This window comes from Ochotona princeps, chromosome 28 (assembly GCF_030435755.1).
Source record: "Ochotona princeps isolate mOchPri1 chromosome 28, mOchPri1.hap1, whole genome shotgun sequence".
In the NCBI taxonomy this organism is placed as follows: domain Eukaryota; kingdom Metazoa; phylum Chordata; class Mammalia; order Lagomorpha; family Ochotonidae; genus Ochotona; species Ochotona princeps.
This window is the reverse complement of record NC_080859.1, coordinates 25,081,347-25,103,795: the sequence shown is the minus strand read 5'-3', so window position 1 is coordinate 25,103,795 and position 22,449 is coordinate 25,081,347. Positions and strand designations below refer to the sequence as shown.

General features: G+C 44.3%; 1 protein-coding gene and 1 pseudogene across 1 annotated transcript; both read left to right on the top strand.

Moving 5' to 3' along the window:
• The first annotated feature begins 6,751 nt into the window (after positions 1-6,751).
• On the top strand, positions 6,752-7,720 carry LOC101525036 (olfactory receptor 7A10-like). Its single transcript, XM_004586250.3, has one exon. It carries the CDS (start codon positions 6,752-6,754, stop codon positions 7,718-7,720), a length of 969 nt encoding a protein of 322 aa, XP_004586307.3.
• Positions 7,721-15,214: 7,494 nt separating this feature from the next.
• Positions 15,215-21,145, top strand: LOC101527279 (RNA-binding motif, single-stranded-interacting protein 1-like; annotated as a pseudogene).
• Positions 21,146-22,449: the final 1,304 nt, after the last annotated feature.

The window sequence follows — 22,449 nt, the reverse complement described above, 5'->3', positions numbered from 1 at the left end:
CTCCATGCTGCTCCACTTCCCATCCAGCTCCCTGTTTGTGGCCTTGGAAAGCATTAGAGGATGACCAAAGTCTGGGAACCTGCCCCAATGTGGGAAATCCGGAAGAAGCTCCTGGCTTCTGGCTCCTCAACAGTTCAGCTCTGGCTTTGGTGGATATTTGAGGAGTTAACCAGCACATGGAAGATATAATATTTCTCTACATAAATAGCTCTATAAATCGTATCACCTTTCCAATAAAAATTGTATTTTTAATTTTATAAAGTGTGGTGGAGAACCTGGGGAAATAAGGAGTGTACCATGGAAAGTATTACTATGTTCCTAAATGCCTACTGTGGAATACATGAAACCTACTCATTTTACAAATAAAATCAGGTGTTTTAAGTGTAATCCATATGTAAAATCTATTCTGCAAAATCAATGTGATGTACCTAAAATGGTCTCAGAATCAGAGATGACCTAAGCTGTATAAACTTTAAAGCTCATATATTGAATTTTCAGCCATTCATCTTCTGTGGAGAATTTGGTTTTGATGATGGGCATGCACTAATGTAAAAATGAAATTAAATAAATAGAAAGCAAACAAATTCATATTTATACTTTCAAGAAAATAATACTTCCCATGGTATTCTTCCTCAATCACTGAGTCTCACCATCCCTCCACCTTCCTTTCTTACTCCAGTATGATCTTCACTCTGAGAATGTGGTGCAGTTTAGAAGTTATTCCGGTGAAATCAAGTTCTTGAAATCTTTCATGATTATGCAGAAGAGAATCTCAATAATAACCTATGTTAATGCAGATATAGCAACTAAGCATGTATGTCCATGTAGCCATGAATGCTACCAATACATATCAGATCAATAGCCAAACACAAGAAGCAGGGAATTCCTTGGAATGTATTCATTGATGTTGGCATTCATCACTGTATCAGTAAGCAAATTCAGGGTAACAGGCCACCACAATATCATTGTTGCAGGGGTAGAGAATGTCTACCTCATGGATGCGGAAGACCTGAGAGAGCTTTAGGTCTGACTCTGTGCTATGACTGCAGGTGGAATTTGAACCTTGGGGATCGGAACCCTAACCATGAAGACAGAAGACAGAACAAGTCAATCAACCACCTCAGCTATATGTTGGCAGTGAAAAACTGGGTAAATGGAGACTCTAAGATGGACTATGTCAATCAGTGGATTCTTCAATAACCTCATCGTGCCTGGAGCGGCGAGATTGGCAGCGATTCCTAAGTGTTGAACTATCAAGACCACTTGAGCAAGACCCTCGGAGCAAGCCCCACATCTGGGACCTGGGGTGGGTGTGAGACTGGTTGTGGTTTCTCCCTTAAAACGTGCCTTTACATCAGATACATGAAGGAAACAATAAAAAAAAAGGAAAAAATAAAATTCTGAATATAACAAAGCCGATGTCTCCACCGCACACCCATGCTTGGATGATCCCAAGGACATGATCAAGGCCAGCTTCTCTTTTCTAAGCTTGGGGGAAAGTGAAGTAGGCCTGTGATTTGACTTAATGTGATTTTGTTTCAACAAGCAAAAATGTCCCATGATACAAAATCATCAATACTGGATTTGCCTGATTTGATGCTTTTGTCTTGGGAACAACAACTCTATGGAATAAAGTTGTCTTATTGTGCAGAATAGCATCCCTTGGGACAGTGACGTGTGCAGGGGTTGAAATCCCATAGAGAAACGTGCCTGATGAGCAGGCATAAGGAGCTGTGTACATCTCTCCTGCCAGAAAATGCAGTCTTGGCTGTCTGGAATTTGGTTGTGTCCAACTCTAGGGCAGAAACTTGGTTGCTTCCTGCCACCCTGACTGGAGAGTGTTTCTGTCTCCATGTGGAAGCTCCTGTGGATATGCTTGCATTTCCAGTTAAAAACCTGCCTCTCTGATACCTCTCCAGGCAAGTCTGAAAATCTAGTAGTAAGGGTCAGAGAACAGTAAAGGAGAGCCTTCACCTGTGGCCACCTGAGAGCCACACTATATAGAACTGGGCCAATGGGGCAAGATGCAGGGAGGCCTGATTGCCTGAGTCATGATCTCAGTGAAGTGCTTGTGCCTGAGGATGAAAAGAGACATGTCCATGGAACTCAGCAAGGCAGGGTCGCTGGGGTTCAGGAAATGAATGTAACTGAAGCCTATGAGAGCGGAAAATGGAACAGGTCACAAAGAAGAGGTGTTTCCAATGGTTTGAGTGATGGAGGGCTATAGAAGCAGGGTGTTGGTTGTGGGGGGCTGTCCAGGGACATAAGGGCAGGTCATTGTCATCCGTGAGATGGGCTTAAGTGAATGTGCTTTCATATTAATAAGAAAAATTCAAACTCTACCTGGAGAAGCAGTACTTGTGTCACATACATTGCAGTTTTTTCTCTCATGTGGTTGATTCACAGAAGGAAAAAAAAAATATGTAGTAAAAGGGGTGTGTTCATGAACTTCATCTCACATTTCCAAAAGGTCTTCAGAGATCTCCTGGAAGAATCAATATTATGTTAAAAACTGATTATGCATGACTTTCAAGAAACTGTATGCATGAAACATAGCTCTTAATTTCTTTCTTCTCTGTGAAAATTTAAGTACATTTGCATTTTCTTAGATCGTTGGCTGAAGATACTGATGGGTTGGTGAGATGCTGCCTGCTCTGCAATTTTCTGGGTATGTGTACTTTTAATTTGTGATTATTTGTCTGCTACTTGTTGGAAGCTGTCATCTTCTAGAGATCACATCTCTTTCTAATAGTTATATCTGTTATTTCTTAACTCCAAAAGCAACTGTTATCATTTAATTAAACAGCACATTCATCTTTTATTAGCATGTTTGATTCCTAATAACCTTCTTATGAAATTACACTGTCAGAGATGGTTTCATTTCACCATGTTTATCTTTTTTTCAAATTTCAGAATAGTTGAAGTGTAGGATTGTGGAAGAGAGTAAGGATAGCATATCACTGAGCTCCTGAAAAATGTATTAAATTTCATTCTTTTGTATAAAATAAAGTTCAAAGTTGTTAAACCTTAAAATTTTAAAAAAATTTTAAATTATTTATAACTGTCACCACTGGGAGAAAAAAAGAAAACTTTAAATTCCCAACTTCACTGCTGTACAAAAAACCCATCCCTCTCACAGTTTTTTAAAAAGACTCTCTATGTCCAATGCACATATTTATGTACTTTCTGTACGAATACATGAAAATAATCCTTTAAACAACACGAGTTCTTGTCAAAGTCAGGAGGATCTACTCAGTGAAACATCTTACCTGTGTCTTTCTATATGCTCTCCTACATTCATTTTCACCATGAGGTGTCTGACTCTACATTTGCAAACATGTTTTTCATTTATTCATTTTAAAGAATGAGCGACAAATTGGGAGAGAGTGAGTGCCTCTGTTTAGTGCGATAGCCAGGGCTGGTCAAGCTGAAGCCAGGAGCCAGGAATTCCATCTGGGTCTACCATGTGGAGAACAGAGATCTGGGCACTGGGGTCGGCTTCTGCTGCCTTCCCAGGAGCCAGGAATTCCATCTGGGTCTCCCCTCAAATGAGGAGTGGGGTCACCTCATGCTGTCTTTCCCAGGTGCCTTCCCAGAGCTGCATCTGCAGCAGAGCAGCTGGGACTCAAACTGCAGCTCTGGTAAGGGATGCCAGCCTTGTCAGAGGCGCTTAGCTTGTTACAGACACCACAGTTCAGGTCTCTAGCTCTTGTTATCTTCTGAATGATATGTGAGGTGCAGACCCATCCTATGTTTTGGCAGATAGAGAGACACCTGTGCCAGAGTTTATGAAACCTTTCAAACTTTGCTATCTAAATTGTAATACTATTTTGCTATGGACTCAATTTTGTCTTGAATACTCTACCTTAGTCTCTTCACTTTATGTTTGTTTTCATGAACCCCACATGATGTGAGATAATATCCCTGTTGTAAAGAAAGAATATTATATATGCATAGAATATCTACATAGGAAGGGAATATTAAATATGTGAAACACTGTTAAATTTGAAAAATATTTTTGAATTAATAAATTTAAAAGTTGTAAGAGCTTAAATACCCATCTATGTAAAAGACAATTATTGATCAAAGCAATCAATTATGACTTTACGTCTGCTCTATGCCAGAATATTTTATGTCACATATTTTGTTATCAGATAGTCACTCATTTATGAATCCATGTTTATGTTAAACTGTTGCTATGAAATTAATGTAGATTTTCTTTCGTTTAAAACTTTTTGGAGAATCTTAGTGATTTGATTGTTTTCTCCTGTTCTTATCACACTCTTACTTCAAATCTGTTTCTGTGTTATGCACCCCTATTCACTGGACCATGTCAGGATTGAAAAAGAAATAAAACAGGTAAGGTAGCTTCTCATTTAGCCCTTGCAGCAGCAAAGGGAAGACACTACATAATTAAAGAAATCCCTGTGACATAATGTCTCGAGGGACATATTAAAAGGAGAATGCTATTTGACGTAAAATTATGAAGCAGTTACTTTTGTAAAGCAGGTATATAGTAGAAACTGTGTTGGAGAAAGATGAGAACCAAATCCAGAGTGTGCTCAATGGGTTGATGAGACAAGAGACAAAACTGCAAAGAACAAAATAACAAATATGACATCCCTGAAAAAGATAGTGAAGGCCTGCCCTCAGCAGCCAACAGACCTCATAGAAACCAACTGCTCCAATAGTATACAATAGATGGGAAAAAATTCAGGTTGACACAACAAGTTCCAAGTCAAATGTTGCTATTCTTTGTGTGCTGCCTTGGGGGAATTGCCGGTTTATTCTCTGCTCATTTTTTCCTATCATGGTGCTCATTCTAAACGTTTCTCAATGCTACTGGGATATCATCATTTTGTTTCATAAGCTCCTTGATTTTTACTCTTCTGCTGTTTTCTGCTGGGCAGCAAGGATTTATAATTGGAACGGCGTGTTTCCAACACCAGTGGAAGTTCTTCTAATGATCTCTCTGGAGGTCCCTGATCTTGTTAGATCCTCCTTAGGAACAGTTCTATTTATTGGGTACTTTAAAACTATTAGTTCTTTACAAGGCAGATAACAGACACATAGAAATGTAGCCAATGGGACAGTCACAAACTCAAAGTGTACTGTCTGCACTCTGTCATGACAGTTAGTGTGACAGTGACAGCCCCACAGAACTCCTCTCCAATGATGTGACTGGGATGGATAGAGAGTTCATGCCACATGAAAAAGGGGACCATGGTGTTCACCTGTGTGTCACAGGGGCTTGAAGGAGATGGTAGAAAACAGAAGTAAGAGGCAATGTGAATTTCCACTAACTTTCTGATGCTCCCACATGCCCGGTGTGTGCATGCATACTATTGTGTATGTTTGTACGTGTGTGAGGTGGTGAGCAAAGAAAGTAACAGAAAAAAAAAAACACATACATTCATCACATAGTTTCCAGCATGCACTGGTTCAAGTTCGTGGTTACTTGACTTTCTCCTGCCGAAAAGACTAAACTGTCCTTCGAATGCTGACCATTCCACAAGGTTGTGATTTCTCTCACTTGTGGACAGTGGGAGGTGAGGCACAGATCCCATAGGGCTGTGCAATCCCCAATTACCAATACAAGCTGCTAAAGCACATTGTTCGAGAGCTTCTTTCTCTTCACGATATGTTTTGGTTAAGATGGGTAAATTGCATCCAGCTCCCTGCTTGTGGCCTGGGAAAGCAGTCGAGGATGGCCCAATGCTTTGGGACCCTGCACCCATGTGGGAGACCTAGAAGAGGTTCCAGGCTCCCGGCTTCGAATTGGCATAGCACCGGCCGATGGGGAGTGAATCATTGGACAGAATATCTTCCTCTCTGTCTATCCTCCTCTCTGTATATCGGACTCTGTAATAAAAATAAAATAAATCTTAAAAAGTTTAAAAAAATGATGGGTAAATTGTAATTCAGGAGCATCGGTGTCCTCAAAGGTCACACATAATACAATAGCCAAAACACACAAGCAGAGGTGGAAATAGAACAGCATCTTTTTCACTTCAAGGAAGGTGTTTGCAGCTCATCAGAGAAAGATGAACTGCAGTGACATTGGACAGAAGGACTCCCTCCATCTTGAAGTGTCATGGGAATGAGTCTAGTGCCTTCCTCAATATTCTCTATCTCTCAGCCCTTTCCCTGTTGCTCATTCTTGTTTTTGGATTCTGCTGTGGTGGCATTGGTCATCTGAAATGAGCCCCTCCACCGGGACTCTGCATGACCCATGGCTCTTGTCAGACACACCATTTCCCATACAATTTTGTGAACCTTCTTTATGTTCGTTGAGATCTTAATCTTTGTCCAAATGCCACATTGTTTGCTGTGCTTGCTTGAACTGGAGATACAGGAAAGTACAACCCAATTTACCCTTGTTCTCTTACACCTGATTTCTTTCCTTTCCAGGATAACTGTGCCTCCACTGATGTGTTGCATGGTTTCTCTTGTCTTGTTCACTCTAAGGAATGTTTGTTTCTCAGGGTTGCTCACATACTGTTGAAACTGTACCTCGAACATGATGATCCAACATCCTGTGCTCAAGGGCATCAAAGAATCTCACTGTAGCTGCAGCAGGCACAGCCTCATCAGGAAGTGAGCATCGTTGGGGAGGAATTTTACACCAGAGAACAGAGGCATTCGGGGGGCGTTCAGACTGATATGAAAACCACATATCATGGTTCTGGCAGCGTGTAACTAGTGCTCACATCTACCCGTTGCTTCACCTTTTGGTAGTCACACTGCTGATATGGAACCAAAGAACCACACATGGGTTGTGGAATTCCTTCTCCTGGGACTTTCAGAAGATCCAGGATTGCAGCCTCTCATCTTTGGGCTGTTCCTCTCCATGTACCTGGTCACTGTCAGTGGGAACCTGCTCATTGTCCTGGCCATCCTCTCAGAACCACACCTCCACACGCCCATGTACTTCTTCCTCGCCAACCTGTCCATGGTGGATATCTGCTTCACTTCCACCACCATCCCCAAGATGCTGGTGAACATTCAGATACAGAGCAGAGTAATCAGCTATGCAGGCTGCATCACACAAATGTTCTTCTTCATAATCTTTGTAGTGCTGGACAACTTTCTCCTGGCCACGATGGCCTATGACCGCTTTGTGGCCATCTGTCATCCTCTGCACTACATGGTCATCATGAACCCCCGTCTCTGTGTGCAGCTCGTTCTGCTGTGCTGGATTATCAGTGTCCTTTATGCCTTGTTAAACAGCTTACTGGTGCTGAGGCTGAGCTTCTGCACACACCTACAAATCCCCCACTTCTTTTGTGAGACAAATCAGGTGGTCCACAGAGCCTGTTCTGACTCCTTTCTCAATGACTTAGTGGTGTATCTTGGTGCTGTGTTGTTGGGAGGAGGTCCTCTGGCTGGGATCCTGTACACCTACTCCAAGATTGTCTCCTCCATCTGTGCCATTTCAACAGCTCAGGGGAAGTATAAAGCCTTTTCCACCTGTGCCTCTCACCTCTCTGCTGTTTCCTTGTTTTATGGAACAGGACTGGGTGTGTACCTCAGTTCAACTGCTACACAAAATTCACACTCAAGAGCCATGGCCTCAGTGATGTATACCACGGTCACTCCCATGTTGAACCCCTTCATCTACAGTCTCAGGAATAATGATATCCAAAGGGCTGTGAAAATACATCTGTGGGAAATCTTCCGATGGCCAATTTTAAGTCATAACTATGAATCAGACCTATAAAACTCAGGTCTTGCAGAAGTGTCAAGTAGAACCTCCCCCCACCCGCCTGCTCTTCTACTCAGCTTCTGAAGTCTTGGCCTTGTTCTACAATCTGCATTTTGCTGCTTCCTGTCAAAAGTTTTCAGATCTCTTGGATTTTCACACTTCTCTTCCTTGTTTATTTTTCACTTTCTCCAAATCATTTTGACTTTAAAATTAAACCACCTTGATTTTCTTTCTGAGTCATGAAGTGATATGGTATATTACTCTTATAAGTAATGAAGTATATTCACCACCAAGGTGGTTTTTATGAGTCTATGGCATGATGGTTGTTCTGTGTGTTCCTGGAATAAAGCAGTTGGAGATACATGTATGCATCTTTGTCCAGTCCTGTAGCACCAAATCTCAAGCCTGAACCTGATGCAAAGGCTAAATCCTCACAATGCAACTACCTAGATCCCATGTGGTTGCCAGTTCTTGTCCAGGCTGCTCCACTTCCCATACAATTCTGTGGTAATAACCTTGGAAAGCAGTGGAGGATTGCTCATACCCTAGAGTCTATGCACCTATGTCGGAAACCCAGACGAAGCTCCTGGCTCCAGGCTTTGGATCCATTCAACTCTGGCAATTGTGGCCATTTGAGGAGTGAATCTGAGAATGGAGGATCTTTCTCTCTGTCTCTGTAAATCTGATCTGCCTTTCCAATAAAAGGAAATAAATCTTTAACCAAAAAAGGTTAAACCCCTGCTGGATGATGCCAGTTTATCATATCAGTGTTCTTATTGAGTCTCAATTGCCTCACTTCTTAATCAGTTCTCTACAAATGCAGAGAGGATAAGGTTCGGGGTGGCAACTTTGGTGGGGGTCTTGTAGTGCTTTGGTTGCCTTGCCCAGATCCTTGGATTCATTTTTGCAATGGGGTCCAGATCCATGAGCCCCAGGAGAGGGGTTCTGGCAGGTCAGGGTCATGTGTCCCAAGACCTTAAGCCTACCTGTGAGAACAGGTACTCCTCATTGGAGAAGACAGTGCAGTGGGTGGCAGGCCATTATGCACATGGAGAATTTCACAGCTCTTTGGAGTCTGCAGAGGAAAACTGGTACCATAGCAGAGGAAGAAGATCAGAACAAACTGGACAACTACTCCAGCCAAACAATGACAATAAAATTCCACACAAATGCAGATGCTAAGATTGATTACGTTAGTCAATGAACAGCAGGAGTGTTTCCTCATCTTTGGATCAGCAAGATCAAGAACATTTCAGAACCATCCAAACCACCTGGGCACAACCTTCAGAAAGTGCTCCATATCGGGACCCTAGGTTGATATTGGGCCATTCTCCTTCCCTGGGTACTGGGGCAGTTTGGAGGCTGAGTATGGATTCTCCCATTATGTCTCTCCTTCCCCTAGAATCAGGAAGAAATAGAAAATTTAGAAACAATGATCACACTCACTTTTCCCTAACCCTAGATCTTTCCCACCCTGATCAATTATGTACATATATCAAAAGTAAAAATCTAAAACCTGAAAAAAAGAGTAATAGGAACCAGTAACTACACAGTAGCAGCCTTCACCATGGTTGCGTCTCTCAGAGGGTGCACCACCTCTGATTCCTTGCCGCAAGGAAGGGTCTGCATGGCAGGGTCCAGAGGATATCTCTATAAGCCACCTGAAGGCAGTTCCACCTTGCTTTGCATTGACGCTGGACCACCCAGCTGAATAATTCTGTAATCTGTTCAGGCATTGTTTATTGCTGTGGAGTTATTTTTTTATTATCGATGTGAGCTTGGAGGTTAATGTCAGTGATAACTATGAAAAGGTCTGTTATTATTTAGGCTGCCTTTGTCTGTGATGTCCCCATTTGACCATCCTTGATCTTTAGGTCCCCCCCCCCCGCTTTATGTAATGGATTTCCTCCCTTAACTGATTCAAGATTAAGTTGTAGAATGAGGATTGTAGTACGAATGTGTTACTGATTGATATTGAGAACTTCTATTGAGAGCTTTAAGGTGAAACAAAGGGCAGAATTATTCTTGTAAACACTGTCTTGACTATGAGGCAAAAAGTCTGTGCCAGGGCTTGTGACTGTTTCTGTATAAATAAAGAGGACAACTTTCTTGTGTTGTCCATTATGATCCTGAAGTCATAGTGGTCCATTTATTTTCTCTTATGCCTACTCCATGCACCATTCTCGAGTTCCTTACTCACCTGGAACTGGACTCTGCACTTGGTGACTGCAGCTGCTGAGCCTTAGCCATGAGCTGACGTTGGGAGCTGGGAGTTGAATCTGGGTCTCTCGTTGGCAAACAGGAGAGCCTTGATGGGTGCAGGCCAACTGAGCTAGGCAACAACCCAGCTGACAATTTCCAGGAATAAATGTGAATCATATCAGGCAGGATTGCAGCAGCCCCTGGCAGGTGCAAGATCTAGCGTTGGGATGATGCCTGGCAGCGAAACTATTGGCACTTCCCTGTCAGGATGTACCTATTACTGGGTCACAGCACCCATCAGTGCATGTGAGAATTGGGTCTAGGCAACAATATGTCCATTGGCTAGTGTAGGTGATGGACTGAATCTGACCCTGCCCGGCCAGTGCACACAAGAGTCAAGTCTGAGGCGAGATCTCTTGGGGGTTGTGCAACTGCATCCTTAAACTCTGACCCTGAAGTGCAGGTGTTGGACTGGGTCTCCTTAGTTGCAGATACCTGAGGAGTGGACATCAAGGAGCATGAAAGCCAGCTCTTCTGTGTCAGTGGGAGATGTTGATTGTCTCATCAGAGGATGGTTCTTGAAAGCACAAGTGGATTCTGGGTCCTTTATCAACCTGGCCTGAACCCATACCAGTCCACACAGCTGCTGACTGATACTGGGGCTTTGCCCCACCTGGTCCACCCTGAACTCTGCCTTTCACTCAGCAATGGGAGCTCAAGCCCAGCAAGGGAGTCCCAACAGTTTCCCTAATAGGTCTGTTACCATTCCTGGGTCTTGTGTGTGTTGGCAGTTGTTTCAAATCAGCCTGTCCTGGTAAATCCACAGTCTCAGTTCTTGCCGGTGGGTGTTGCAGCCCAGCTGGGCTGAGCACACATCCTTTCCAGGCTCTCTTGTGAGAAATCAATTGCTCAGGTTTGGTCCTACTTGGCCTGCCCTCAGACCAGAACCACAGAAATGCTAATGTGTGCTACAGACTTGCCTGGCCAGGCCCACCCCAAGAGCCAACTCTCATGCTCCCCAGAGGGAACTGCAGACTTGGAGGAGATTTCCACAAGTTCTGTCACCGTGCTTGTTCTCAGCCCTGGATCTCACACGTGCCAGCAGGGGCAGTGGCCCAGCCTGATACAATCTGCCCTCAGTCCTTAACCTTGAAAGTATTGTCCCCACTTGGTCTCCTCACAGTCCCAGCTCCCATGAGTGTCAGGTGGATTCTGTTCATTCAGATGAGTTTGTGGCCCAGCCTGGAGTGGCCTTTCACCACCCCCAGTTCTGCACATTACCAGCTAGTGTTGTTCTATGGAAGTGAGACCACAAATATAGTACAGAATCTACTCCTAAATGCAGGTGTTATGCATTCTGATGGGTGCTGTTGCCAGTCTTTATGTAGCCTTTCCTTGCATTGATACTCACAAACCAGCAAGGTATGCCCACTAGCACCAGCTTTGCATGAACCAATGTGAAGCAGGTGATCCTTTTTAGCCCAGCCCAGGCCTCCCAGGTAGGCAAGTGTCTTGGCCTGTCCCAGACATACCCTCCATTTTCCCTGTCTAAACCATTCCATCTTACCTGTCTTCCTGCAAGTACAGTGGCCAGGTCTTTGGAAGAACCCAGAAGTCATTCTTCTCAGGTCAAACATGCCCTCAGCCTTTTCCATTCCAATATGTAACCAAGCCTCCTTCCCTAGGCAAGTTGCAGCCCCTGCTGCCTGGAACCATGGTGGGATGTCCCAACCTGCAGTTCCCCTGTTTCTCCACTTAGCATTTAAATAAGAAAGAACAAAAATAGAATAAAAATCTCTACTGGCATATGTTGATAGTTAACACAGATTTGGTATTAAGCAGGCCCAGAATGCCTACCAGCTACTAGCTGCTTCTCTTCCAGCACTATAATATTTACCTTGGCACAAGGCCCAGTAGGTAGCTATGCTCCAAGATTGGTCCACTGTCCTTGAATTGTGCCTGAGAATGTGCTGGAAGATGGCCTGCATGTCTGGGCCTCTGCCATCCATGTGCTTTGACCTGGTCTAGTTTCAGCTGTTGTGACCACTTAAGGAACAGGAAATCTCTCTCTCTCCCTATGTCTATCTCTTTTTCTCTCTCACCTTTTCACATAAAAGTAAATAAATATTTAATACAAGCACATTAACCATTGTATATGTATAATTGTATTTTTATTTTCTACATGTACACGCTTTCCTCAGTCTGACCACCTCTATTTTAAACCTTTTGACAATTTATGTGGAAATGTAATTCACTGAGATAATCAGATTTCCTTGTCCCCTGCAACCCTGCTGTAATAAACTTCCAATGGATTTTATGCATGGATATTATAGATGGGAAGCATGGTGAGTGTTGGGTTCCCATAAATACTACAGTATAATCAAAGGTGGAGACAGGATCTGGGACTGCCTCACACTGACATGGGCTCACAACAGAAGAATTGTCTTGGTACAATCACAGGTTTGGCATGCCAACCTTTCAGAATCCCAGACTGCTAGGAACCATACTAGCCCATTGTTGCCACACAGAGCAGCTGCTGGCATAGCCTGGCCATGGGATGGGGTGGAGGACAAAGAGAATCCTTATACAGGCATGTGGAGAAGGCTTCCATTGGACCAATGCAGATTGACCTGCAGTCCTAAACTCAAGATGGAATGAGCATGTGGACTGCGGAGGCCCCTCTTTTCCTCCTGGGCATGGCCTAGAGTGGGTGGGGCCTGACAGCCTCTGCAGGATGCAGATCTGGGGGTGTAGGGAGGACAGACCGGGGAGGGGGGCAAGCAGGTTCATGATCTTGGTGCACGCTGGTAAAATCCCCGATGGTGTCACTGAGGTAGAGCCCTGGGGGCTGGGCACAATCGCTGGGCTTCCTTGAAGCAGGATGCAGGATCCCCAGGCACCTGCCTGCAGGCCAAAGCTCCTGTCCATGACACCAAGGCCACTGGGGAGGGCACAGTGCCCTTCTGTATGCGGAGTCAAGAAACAAGACCAGGGTGGGGGCAGGCCTGGAAGCCAACACTGCCCACCAGTCTCACTTCACCGCTTAAAACATAACTGAAATATCTAATGGAGCAGATTTTGAACGAAAGTTAAGGGGAAATTTTTCTCAAGCAAGAAAAAAATAGTTTCTTTGCCAATGTGGGGTGCTCACTAGCAGGATGCCAGCAAAGGTCACATTTCTGCTCCCTTCCACTAATGGAATGGTGACTGCCATGGCTTCTACACACCCAGGCCATTTTCAGGGATGGGGTCAGGAGTTTGGAAATAACAGTACCAGGTTGTTTTTGTCTTCCTTGTCTCTGGGTTAGAACCATTTTTGCATGGGAGACCCTGATTCAATCTGTCTTCAGCTACCTCTTCCTTGATACAAACCGTTCTTTGTGCTTTTATTTCTCCTTCCCTCTTCTCAAGAAAAATTTCTGTACTTGCCTTAATAGTTCCTCAATTGGGCCTGGCAGCATGGCCTAGCGGCAAAGTCCTTGCCTTGAAAGCCCCGGGATCCCATATGGGCACCTGTTCTAATCCCGGCTGCTCCACTTCCCATCCAGCTCCCTGCTTGTGGCCTGGGAAAGCAGTCGAGGACGGCCCAAAGCTTTGGGACCCTGCACCTGCGTGGGAGACCTGGAAGAGGTTCCAGGTTCCCGGCTTCGGATTGTCGCGTACCGGCCCGTTACGGCTCACTTGGGGAGTGAAACATCGGATGGAAGATCTTCCTCTCTGTCTCTCCTCCTCTGTGTATATCTGGCTGTAATAAAATGAATAAATCTTTAAAAAAAATAGTTCTTCAATTGATTTCTCATTCCAGCCAGCAGTCATTTTTAGGTTCTTTGTAATAACCAACCCTGCTCTTAAGTACAAAACTCACTTTTACAAGCCCTTGTCCCACTGGACCCTCTGCCTCCTCTCTGGACTCTTTCTTCATTTGCTCTGCAAGTGTCTAGCTAAAAAACAGAAAGGCTTTCTGCTTTTTCCTGTTGAATTTCAATGTCTTGGAGACTTTTTCTTTTTTGAATTTATTTTCATTCATTTGAAAGATAGAGAGAAAGACAGAGAAATCTTCTGCTCTGCTATTTAAATTCACAAATGTTTGCAGCAGCTGAAACAGGGCCATGTTGAAGCCAGAAACCCAGAACTCAGTTCAGGTCCCCCTGTAGATGACAGGACAAAAGCACCTGAGCTGTGGCCTGCTGCTTCCAGGTTGTGCATCAGCAAGAAGCTAGAATCAGAGCCAGAGCCAGGACTTGAACCCAAGCCCTCTGATGTGGGATTCACCACTCCCTTGCTAGGACTTTAGTCCTTAATGAGACAGAACGTGTCTGTGGAAAACAAACATAGCAAGACCACACAAGTGCAGGTGAACAGTAGAAGCCTAAAGCATTCCAGGAAGTTGAGGATAGCTACAGGAAATGAAACCAGGAAAGGATGGCTCCTCAAAAGAGAATAAAAGGATGGGAGCAACTGAAGCAACTGGAGGGTTTGGGGGAAAAGTCAAGGAGGATAAGCAGGAGGAGTCACTGAGGAGTGTCCTAGAGGCAGTGGAAGGAGCAGATCCCTCTGCCAGCATGGAGGGAAGGTTTGGGGTCACTCCATGTAGCACTGAAGCACAATCCTTCTGCTAGCATGGAGGAGGGCCTCCCTTGTCCCAATTCAGCTGACAACTCACTCTCAAGGGGAGTAGGAAGAAAAGGGTAGGGGTGGGAGTTACTGCCACTTTCCTCCATCACCCCAAGGATATATCTGCTCATTCTTCCTTAGGAAATACAGACACCACACCCCTTCCCAGGCTCCCTTGGCAACCCTTCCTTTGCCTGCAGACAAAGCTGCCTGGTTCTTACTGGTTCTTTGGTTCTCTAGGGTCATAGCTTACCCTTCTCCCACCCTACAGCCAGATAGCTCATTGTCAACCAGTTAACCCATTAACCAGACACGACCACTGCTCTGCTCCTTGGCCAGCTTCAACTCACTTTGTAGCCAATTCTCTGGAAAGTCTGGTGATCATTTAGCCAACAAGTCTATCTGCCCATTACCAGAAATGTGCTCAGCAGGATCATGGATGAACATCCTCAGGAGAGAATCTGTGATTTCCAACCAACTTTCTAACATGAATGATAAGTTTTCTGGTTCCCATCTAGGACAGGTATTCTTAAAGTACTATGATAACTCTACTGCTGGGTAGGCATCATTATTGGGAGGCCTCAAGGCTCTGAAAATCCTGGAGAATGGATAACGTCCTAAATCTCCTTGGAAATGTGGTTTCTTAGTTGTTGACTCTGCAAATGTGGTGCCTATTCCAAACAGCAACTGGGGATGAGTTCAATGAGCCAGCCACAGCTACCCTTCCGCACAGGGCATGGCTACCTCATGTGTGCACATTACCACAGATACGACGTAAGTTCTGATGAAGCCCACACCAGCTAATGTAATAACTCCTTTGTCATTAATCAATAGATGTTTAGTTTTTGTGAACATCTCTTCTAGAGTGACAAAACACAATCCCCTCTTGATACAATAACTCTTAAATAGTGAAGAATCCATAAGCTGACCAGGAGGGGTTGAATCCAATATTTATTGATATGCAAAAAAGAAATTCAAGGATGAGCTATAAGCTGGAATCCTACGTAAGTACAGCTTGAAATTAGACTATATTTGGATGGTGAGGTTCTTTTAATAAAGACTTTTCCAAGATTGCATCATTAGGAACCCCACCTCACTTTCAAGGTCACACTGTGACCTTCAGTGTTCTGTCCATGCTTACACATCCACAGGCACAGCTCCTTGGTACCTTCTCCAGCTCTCCATCTTGGAAGAGTCCTCCATGGTTAATCGGGAAGTATGGTAGGGCCCAGCTTATTACCTCCATGGCAGCTGCAGGGCCAGGAGCCACATCTGTAACATGCTTCACTTAACTTCCCAGGCCAGCCTGGACACTAAGAACTGTTATTAATATTTTATTATGTTTCCGTTTATGCTATGACTTTTTTGTAATGCGTTCTTACTTTAAATAATCAGCCTAATTCATTTTAAGATTTAAATTATATTCTTTTTTTTGAATCATTTTATTTATTTTTGGGGGGGTTGAAATAATATTACTATTTTTCGGATTGACATCATTTCATAACAGGCACATCGATCACAACAACAATAACAACAACAACAACATCAACAACAAATTTAAATTATATTAAAATTAATTATTATTATAATTATTATATTTAAATTATATTCTAAGACAATAATGCGATTTCCTTTTTCACTCTATTTTCATTAAGTTTCAATATCAATATTATTCTAGCCTCCAGTTTTTGTTTTGTTTTGTTTTGTTTTAACAAGTAATTTAGAACCTCTTGGCTCCTGACTAAGGATCAACTCAGCTCTGGTCATCGTGGCCACTTGGGGAGTGAACCCGTGGACAAAGATCTTTTTTTCTGTCTGTCCTTCTCTCTGTAAGTCTGCCTTTCCAATAAGATAAAATAAAATATATCTTAAAAAAAAAAAAGAAAAAAAACGGGAAAAAAAAAGAAAATGCATGTTCTTTCTGACTTAATTTTTTATATCAGGCGCCCTCTGGTGGCCGCTCAGGCTCAGCACAGGGTGCTGTGTCATTCAGCAGCAGAGCCGCCATCTAGGCTCCAAGCGGATATACATTGTTAACATCCTTTTCAAATTGTTTAGTGGCTGTTGAGACATCACCTTTTACTCTTGCCTCAAATTGATTATGGTAATATGTGATTTCCCAAAATAGGATTCACCTAATCAGCAAAAATGTTATGGACTTAAAGCTGTATGTGACATATAATTTTAGGGATTTTTTTTTTTAGATGTATTTTAGAGTAGAAGATATAAACAAACCTTTCATCCATTTGTTCATCTCTCAAATTTCCACCACAGCCAGAGTTGGGGCAGTCTGAAACTGGGATCCAGGAGCCTCTTCCAGTACTCCCATGTGGGTGTAGGGTCCCAAGCACTTGGCCATCCTCTGCTGCTTTCCCAGGCAAGAAGCATGAAGCTGGATTAAAGGTAGAGTAGCTGAAACATGAATCAACACTCAAATGGGATGCCAGTGGCACAGCAGAGGATTAGCCTGATACACTAGCGACCAGCCTTTATCTAAGATTTCAGTCTTTGGAATTAGGGCACATTGCTTCCAAATCCAAACTGCACGTATTTTCTGCCTCTTGTTCACTTTTCCAGATATATTTCAAATCACTTAGAATTTCTTTCCTAAGGGGCCCGGCGGCGTGGCCTAGTGGCTAAAGTCCTCGCCTTGAATGCCCCGGGATCCTATATGGGCTCCAGTTCTAATCCCGGCAGCTCCACTTCCCATTCAGCTCCCTGCTTGTGGCCTGGGAAAGCAGTCGAGGACGGCCCAATGCATTGGGACACTGCACCCACGTGGGAGACCTGGAGGAGGTTCCTGTTCCCGGCTTCGGATCGGTGCGCATCGGCCCGTTGTGGCTCACTTGGGGAGTGAATTATCGGACGGAAGATCTTCCTCTCTGTCTCTCCTCCTCTCTGTATATCTGACTTTGTAATTAAAAAAAAAAAAAATTTCTTTCCTAAAAATCACACTTGGAGCTGTGAGTCTCAGGGCTGTAGAAAGTTTCATGTTTTATTAATTCATAGTTTTGAAAATGTTTTTTCTCCCCAAGCTGTAAGCAGCTGCCTACATGGCCTTGTACCTAGCCAACTGTTACACTGCTGGGAGAAAAGCAGCCGACAGCTGGCGGGCATTCTGGGCCTGGCGAATGCCAACTCTAAGTGAACTGTACCAGTTTGCCAACACAGTTGCCTATTCTGTTTTTTTAAATATGCAGGGAACAGCACAAGCCACTTTACGGCAGGAAGCATGGACTGCTGGGCTGGAACTTGCAGCCCTTTCTGCTAGGCATGTCGGGCACTTTTGTGTGGAGCTACACAATGAGGAACCCAGGCCAGGTCATGCTGCCTTGGCCACCAGGCACCACACACACACACACACACACACACACACCACAGTGTGGCATGTGGAGCACAGATTGTCTCAGGGAGGGTTGGGGACTATTGGAATTGGAGCCACCAAAGGCATGTTTGACATTTGTGGCATGAATTCTGGAGACTTCCATAGACCTGGCCACTACACTCACAGAAAAACAAAGGAGCTCAAACAAAGTAGTTTAAAATTTATTTTTTTTATTTGGAAAGCCAGATTAACAGAGAAAAGGAGAGACATAAAGAAATTTCTGTCCCTTGGCTTACTCCCCGGTTGATCACAATGACCAGAGATGAGCCGATCCGAAGCCAGAAGCCAGTAGCTTCTTCTGGGTTTCCCATGTGAGTGCAGAATCCCAAGGCTTTGGACCATCCTCCACTGCCTTTCCAGGCCAGAAGCAGGGAGCTGGATGGAAGCGGAAGAAACAGGACATAAACTGGTGCCCATATGTGATCCTGGCAGTCGGCACAAGGCAAGGATTAAATTGCTAGTTTATCACACTAGACCTGACAAGGTGATTTACAAAGCATAAATTGGAGGGGATGTCTGAGTCAGACCAAGGCACTTTCCCCTCGTGTGTGACCTGGAATGGGTTCAGTAGTTTTGCTACCTGACCACTGGTACATGTGAAAGTTGAGGCTGGGGAGGAGGGGTTAGCCAGCAGGGTGCTGTCTGACAGGGCTAGACCACAGCATCTTCCTATAAGTGCAGGGCCAGCCACATCAGGTGGGTTGCATCTGGAACATGAGAGAACCAGATCTGCTGCCATGTTCAGTAATGGACAGTGGGTTCTCCCCTGTGGGACTGCTACACCTGCTGGTTTGTACTTGACCTAGTGACAGGTCAAGCCAGGCTAGACTACAAAACTTACCCACACTCACTGGAGTACGTGAGTGGGTTGGGAATGGGCCAGGCTGGACTAGCGCACAACACCCCCTGGGTATGGGTCATGTCATGCTAAACCACTGCTGACATAGTTTGAAAGAAATGAGCAGCCCCATTTGCAGCTACGGACACAACAAAATAAAGAAAAGAGCTGAAACATTTCTCTCACCCATCTTCCTCCATACCTGCACCCTTTTCACCTAATCAGAGACCCGCATGGACATTCAATTCTCTCAACTACATACACACTATTAACAATGACACGCTTTTGAAAAGAAAAAATATTTTTCTCTTTTTTTTTTTTAAAGATTTATTCATTTTATTACAGCCAGATATACACAGAGGAGGAGAGACAGAGAGGAAGATCTTCCATCCGATGATTCACTTCCCAAGTGAGCCGCAACGGGCCGGTGCGCGCTGATTGGAAGCCAGGAACCTGGAACCTCTTCTGGGTCTCCCACGCAGGTGTAGGGTCCCAATGCATTGGGCCGTCCTCAACTGCTTTCCCAGGCCACAAGCAGGGAGCTGGATGGGAAGTGGAGCAGCCGGGATTAGAACCGGCGCCCATATGGGATCCCGGGGCTTTCAAGGCGAGGACTTTAGCCACTAGGCCACGCCGCCGGGCCCTATTTTTCTCTTTTTAAACTTTGATTTTCTAATATCGTCATAAGGCTCTTCACTTTGAGTCCTTTGTGAAGCCAAGGCATAGAAGCTGTGAGAGTAAGGATGCACCCGGGCCTTCTCAGTGCTGTGTAGGCAGCAGGCCATTTCCTTGGCTGTCAGCAGTGTGGGCACAGGAGACCGCTCCTTCCTCTCCGGGCTTCCAGGCTTCACTGTTGTTTGCACACTGGCTGCTCCAACTTGCTCTCCTTGGCTGCTGTCCCCCCTTCTTGCTGTTTCTTAGTGTTGACAAGCCCAGGGGCCCCCGTGCTGGTCCCATTGTTCTTCTGTTCTTCCCTCTGCAGGGTCACTCACCACTGACCTGGCCACGCTGCCCCGCTGCGCGCCCGCCACAATCATCTTCCCCAGCAGCAGGGGCGATCCAGGGGCAGCGGCAGCAGCAGCAGCTGCAGCAGCTGCTGAACTCCCTGTAGCTAGCAGCAGTCTCTGGTCCCAGCCCATCCTAGGGCCCCGCCCAGTCCCAGCACCACCAGCAGTAATAACAACAGTAGCAGCAGTAGCAACTCAGGATGGGATCAGCTAAGCAAAACAAACCTCTCTATCCGAGGTCTGCCCCCCAATACCACCGACCAGGACCTGGTGAAACTCTGCCAACCATATGGGAAAATAGTCTCCACGAAGGCAATTTTCTGGATGAAACAACGAACAAATGCAAAGGTTACGGTTTTTTCGACTTTGACAGTCCTGCGGCGGCTCAGAAAGCTGTGTCTGCCCTGAAGGCTAGCGGGGTTTAAGCTCAAATGGCAAAGCAACAGGAACAAGATCCTACAAACCTGTGTGTTTCTAATTTGCCGCTATCCATGGATAAGCAAGAACTTGAAAATCTGCTCAACCCATTTGGACAAGTTATCTCCACCAGGAGACTACGTGAGTCCAGTGGTACAAGTCGTGGCGTTGGCTTTGCTAGGATAGAATCAGCAGAAAACTGCGAAGCCATTATTGATCATTTTAATGGAAAATTCATTAAGACCCCACCTGGAGTTTCTGCTCCGACAGAACCTTTATTGTGCAAGTTTGCGGATGGAGGACAGAAGAAGAGACAGAACCCAAACAAATACATCCCTAATGGAAGACCATGGCATTGAGGAGAGGTGAGACTTGCTGGAATGACACTTATGACCCAACTACAGCTGCTCTACAGAACGGATTTTACCCTTCACCATACAGTATTGCTACAAACCGAATGATCACTCAAACTTGTATGACACCTTACATTGCATCTCCTGTATCTGCCCACCAGGTACAAAGTCCTTGTTGGATGCAACCTCAGCCGTATATCTTACAGCACCCCGGTGCCAGGTTGACTCCCACAATGGAGCACACCATGTCACTACAACCTGCGTCTATGACCAGCCCTCTGGCCGCCCAGCAGATGAGTCACCTATCAGGAGGCAGCACCGGAACATACATGCCTGCAACATGAGCTATGCAAGGAGCCTATCTGCCACAGTATCCACACACGCAGACCACAGCGGTTCCTGTGGAGGAGGCGAGTGGTCAGCAGCAGGTGGCAGTAGAGACGTCTAATGACCATTCTCCATATACCTTTCAACCCGATAAGTAACTGTGAGCTACACAGAAGGGTGTTCTTTACATGAAGAAGGGTGTGGAGGCTGAACAATCATGGATTTTTCTGATCAGTTGTGCTTTAGGAAATTATTGACAGTTTTGCACAGGTTCTTGAAAACGTTATTTATAATGAAATCAACTGACTATTTTTCCTATAAGTTCTACAAGGTGCATAAAACCCTTACATTCATCTAGTAGCTGTTGCCCTGAACAGGTTTATTTTCTTAAAAAAGAAAAAAGAAAAGAAAAAGAAAGAAAAAAGGAAAAAACAAAAGATTTTTATCAAATGTTACCATGCCAAAAAAAAAGAAAGAAAGAAAGAAAAGAAAACTTCGATTTTCTGGGTGTGCACAAAGACCATGAAGACTTATCCAAGGGCATGACTGGATTTTTGTGGTTCTGTTCATTTTGTGCTTGTGTTGTTTTTTTTTTTTTCCCAGCTGTATGAAATGGGCTTTCTCAAGTTTTAACTAGTCTGACTTCAACCATGGTGGTTTGTGCTTGCAGCGCGAGTGTCGCTACCCTTCAGGGTCAACGTCTCTTTCTTAGCTTTCCATTTCTTGTTTCCATGTAGTGTGAAGTGTCTTATACTTTTCCATGAATTCCAATTTGCCTTAACTCTTTTGATGCTGTAGCTGTTTCAGTAAAAGTTAGTTCAAGCTAATGATGTAGAATGCTTTGACCAAAGGAGCTGGTCTATCATGCCTTGTAAAACAGCAGCATAGGGCTTTTAAAAGGTAGTCAGTAAAAGCTGCTGAAATTTGGGCTTTTTAAAATATGTAGTAGGTGTTTTTAATGATTTTTCACATAGTGTGTAAAGTAGTGAAATGCAAGAAGGGAAAAATATTTTGTGTGAAACACATTTTCAGACTGGGGAACTTTTAATAGGATAAATTGTAAGACTGTACGCCAACCGTTTCCTGAAAGTTTGATGGATTTAGGATATCTGCTGTATGATGCAATGTAAAGTCTTTTTTGCCTTTTTTCAGAAAAAAAAAAACTAACTTGATGTTCTAGGTTTAGTGTAGGCAGTGTTGGGAATGGGGGTGGGACGGGGGAGGGGAGTCACTGAATGTTTTGTCCTGGTTTTATTATAACGATAGTGCTTTAGAATGAGAATTATGCCTGAGATCTGGCAGACCTAAAAGAAAAAGAAAAAAATGTTACTATTGCAACTAAATGGCAAAAGCTAAAAGTAAGGATTTATCTTCAAATGTAAGCTGAGATATGAACAGAAGCAAAACGATTGGCTACTAGCTCTCTCTAGATCAGGTAAATTTGAAAAATAAAAATGACTTGGCACTTTTAAAGGTAACTTCACCAAAGACCGAAGAGCCAGTAACCAGGAGCTCCAACTCATCTCAGCATCCTATCTTCTGTGCTCTTTAGTTTTGCCAGACCAGTTTGCGATTAGGAGAATGTGCCTTTTTTGTACCTT

Bases quoted from the DNA above. Each gene is read 5' to 3' on its own strand.
- LOC101525036 (XM_004586250.3), top strand. From the start codon at position 6,752: ATGGAACCAAAGAACCACACATGGGTTGTGGAATTCCTTCTCCTGGGA.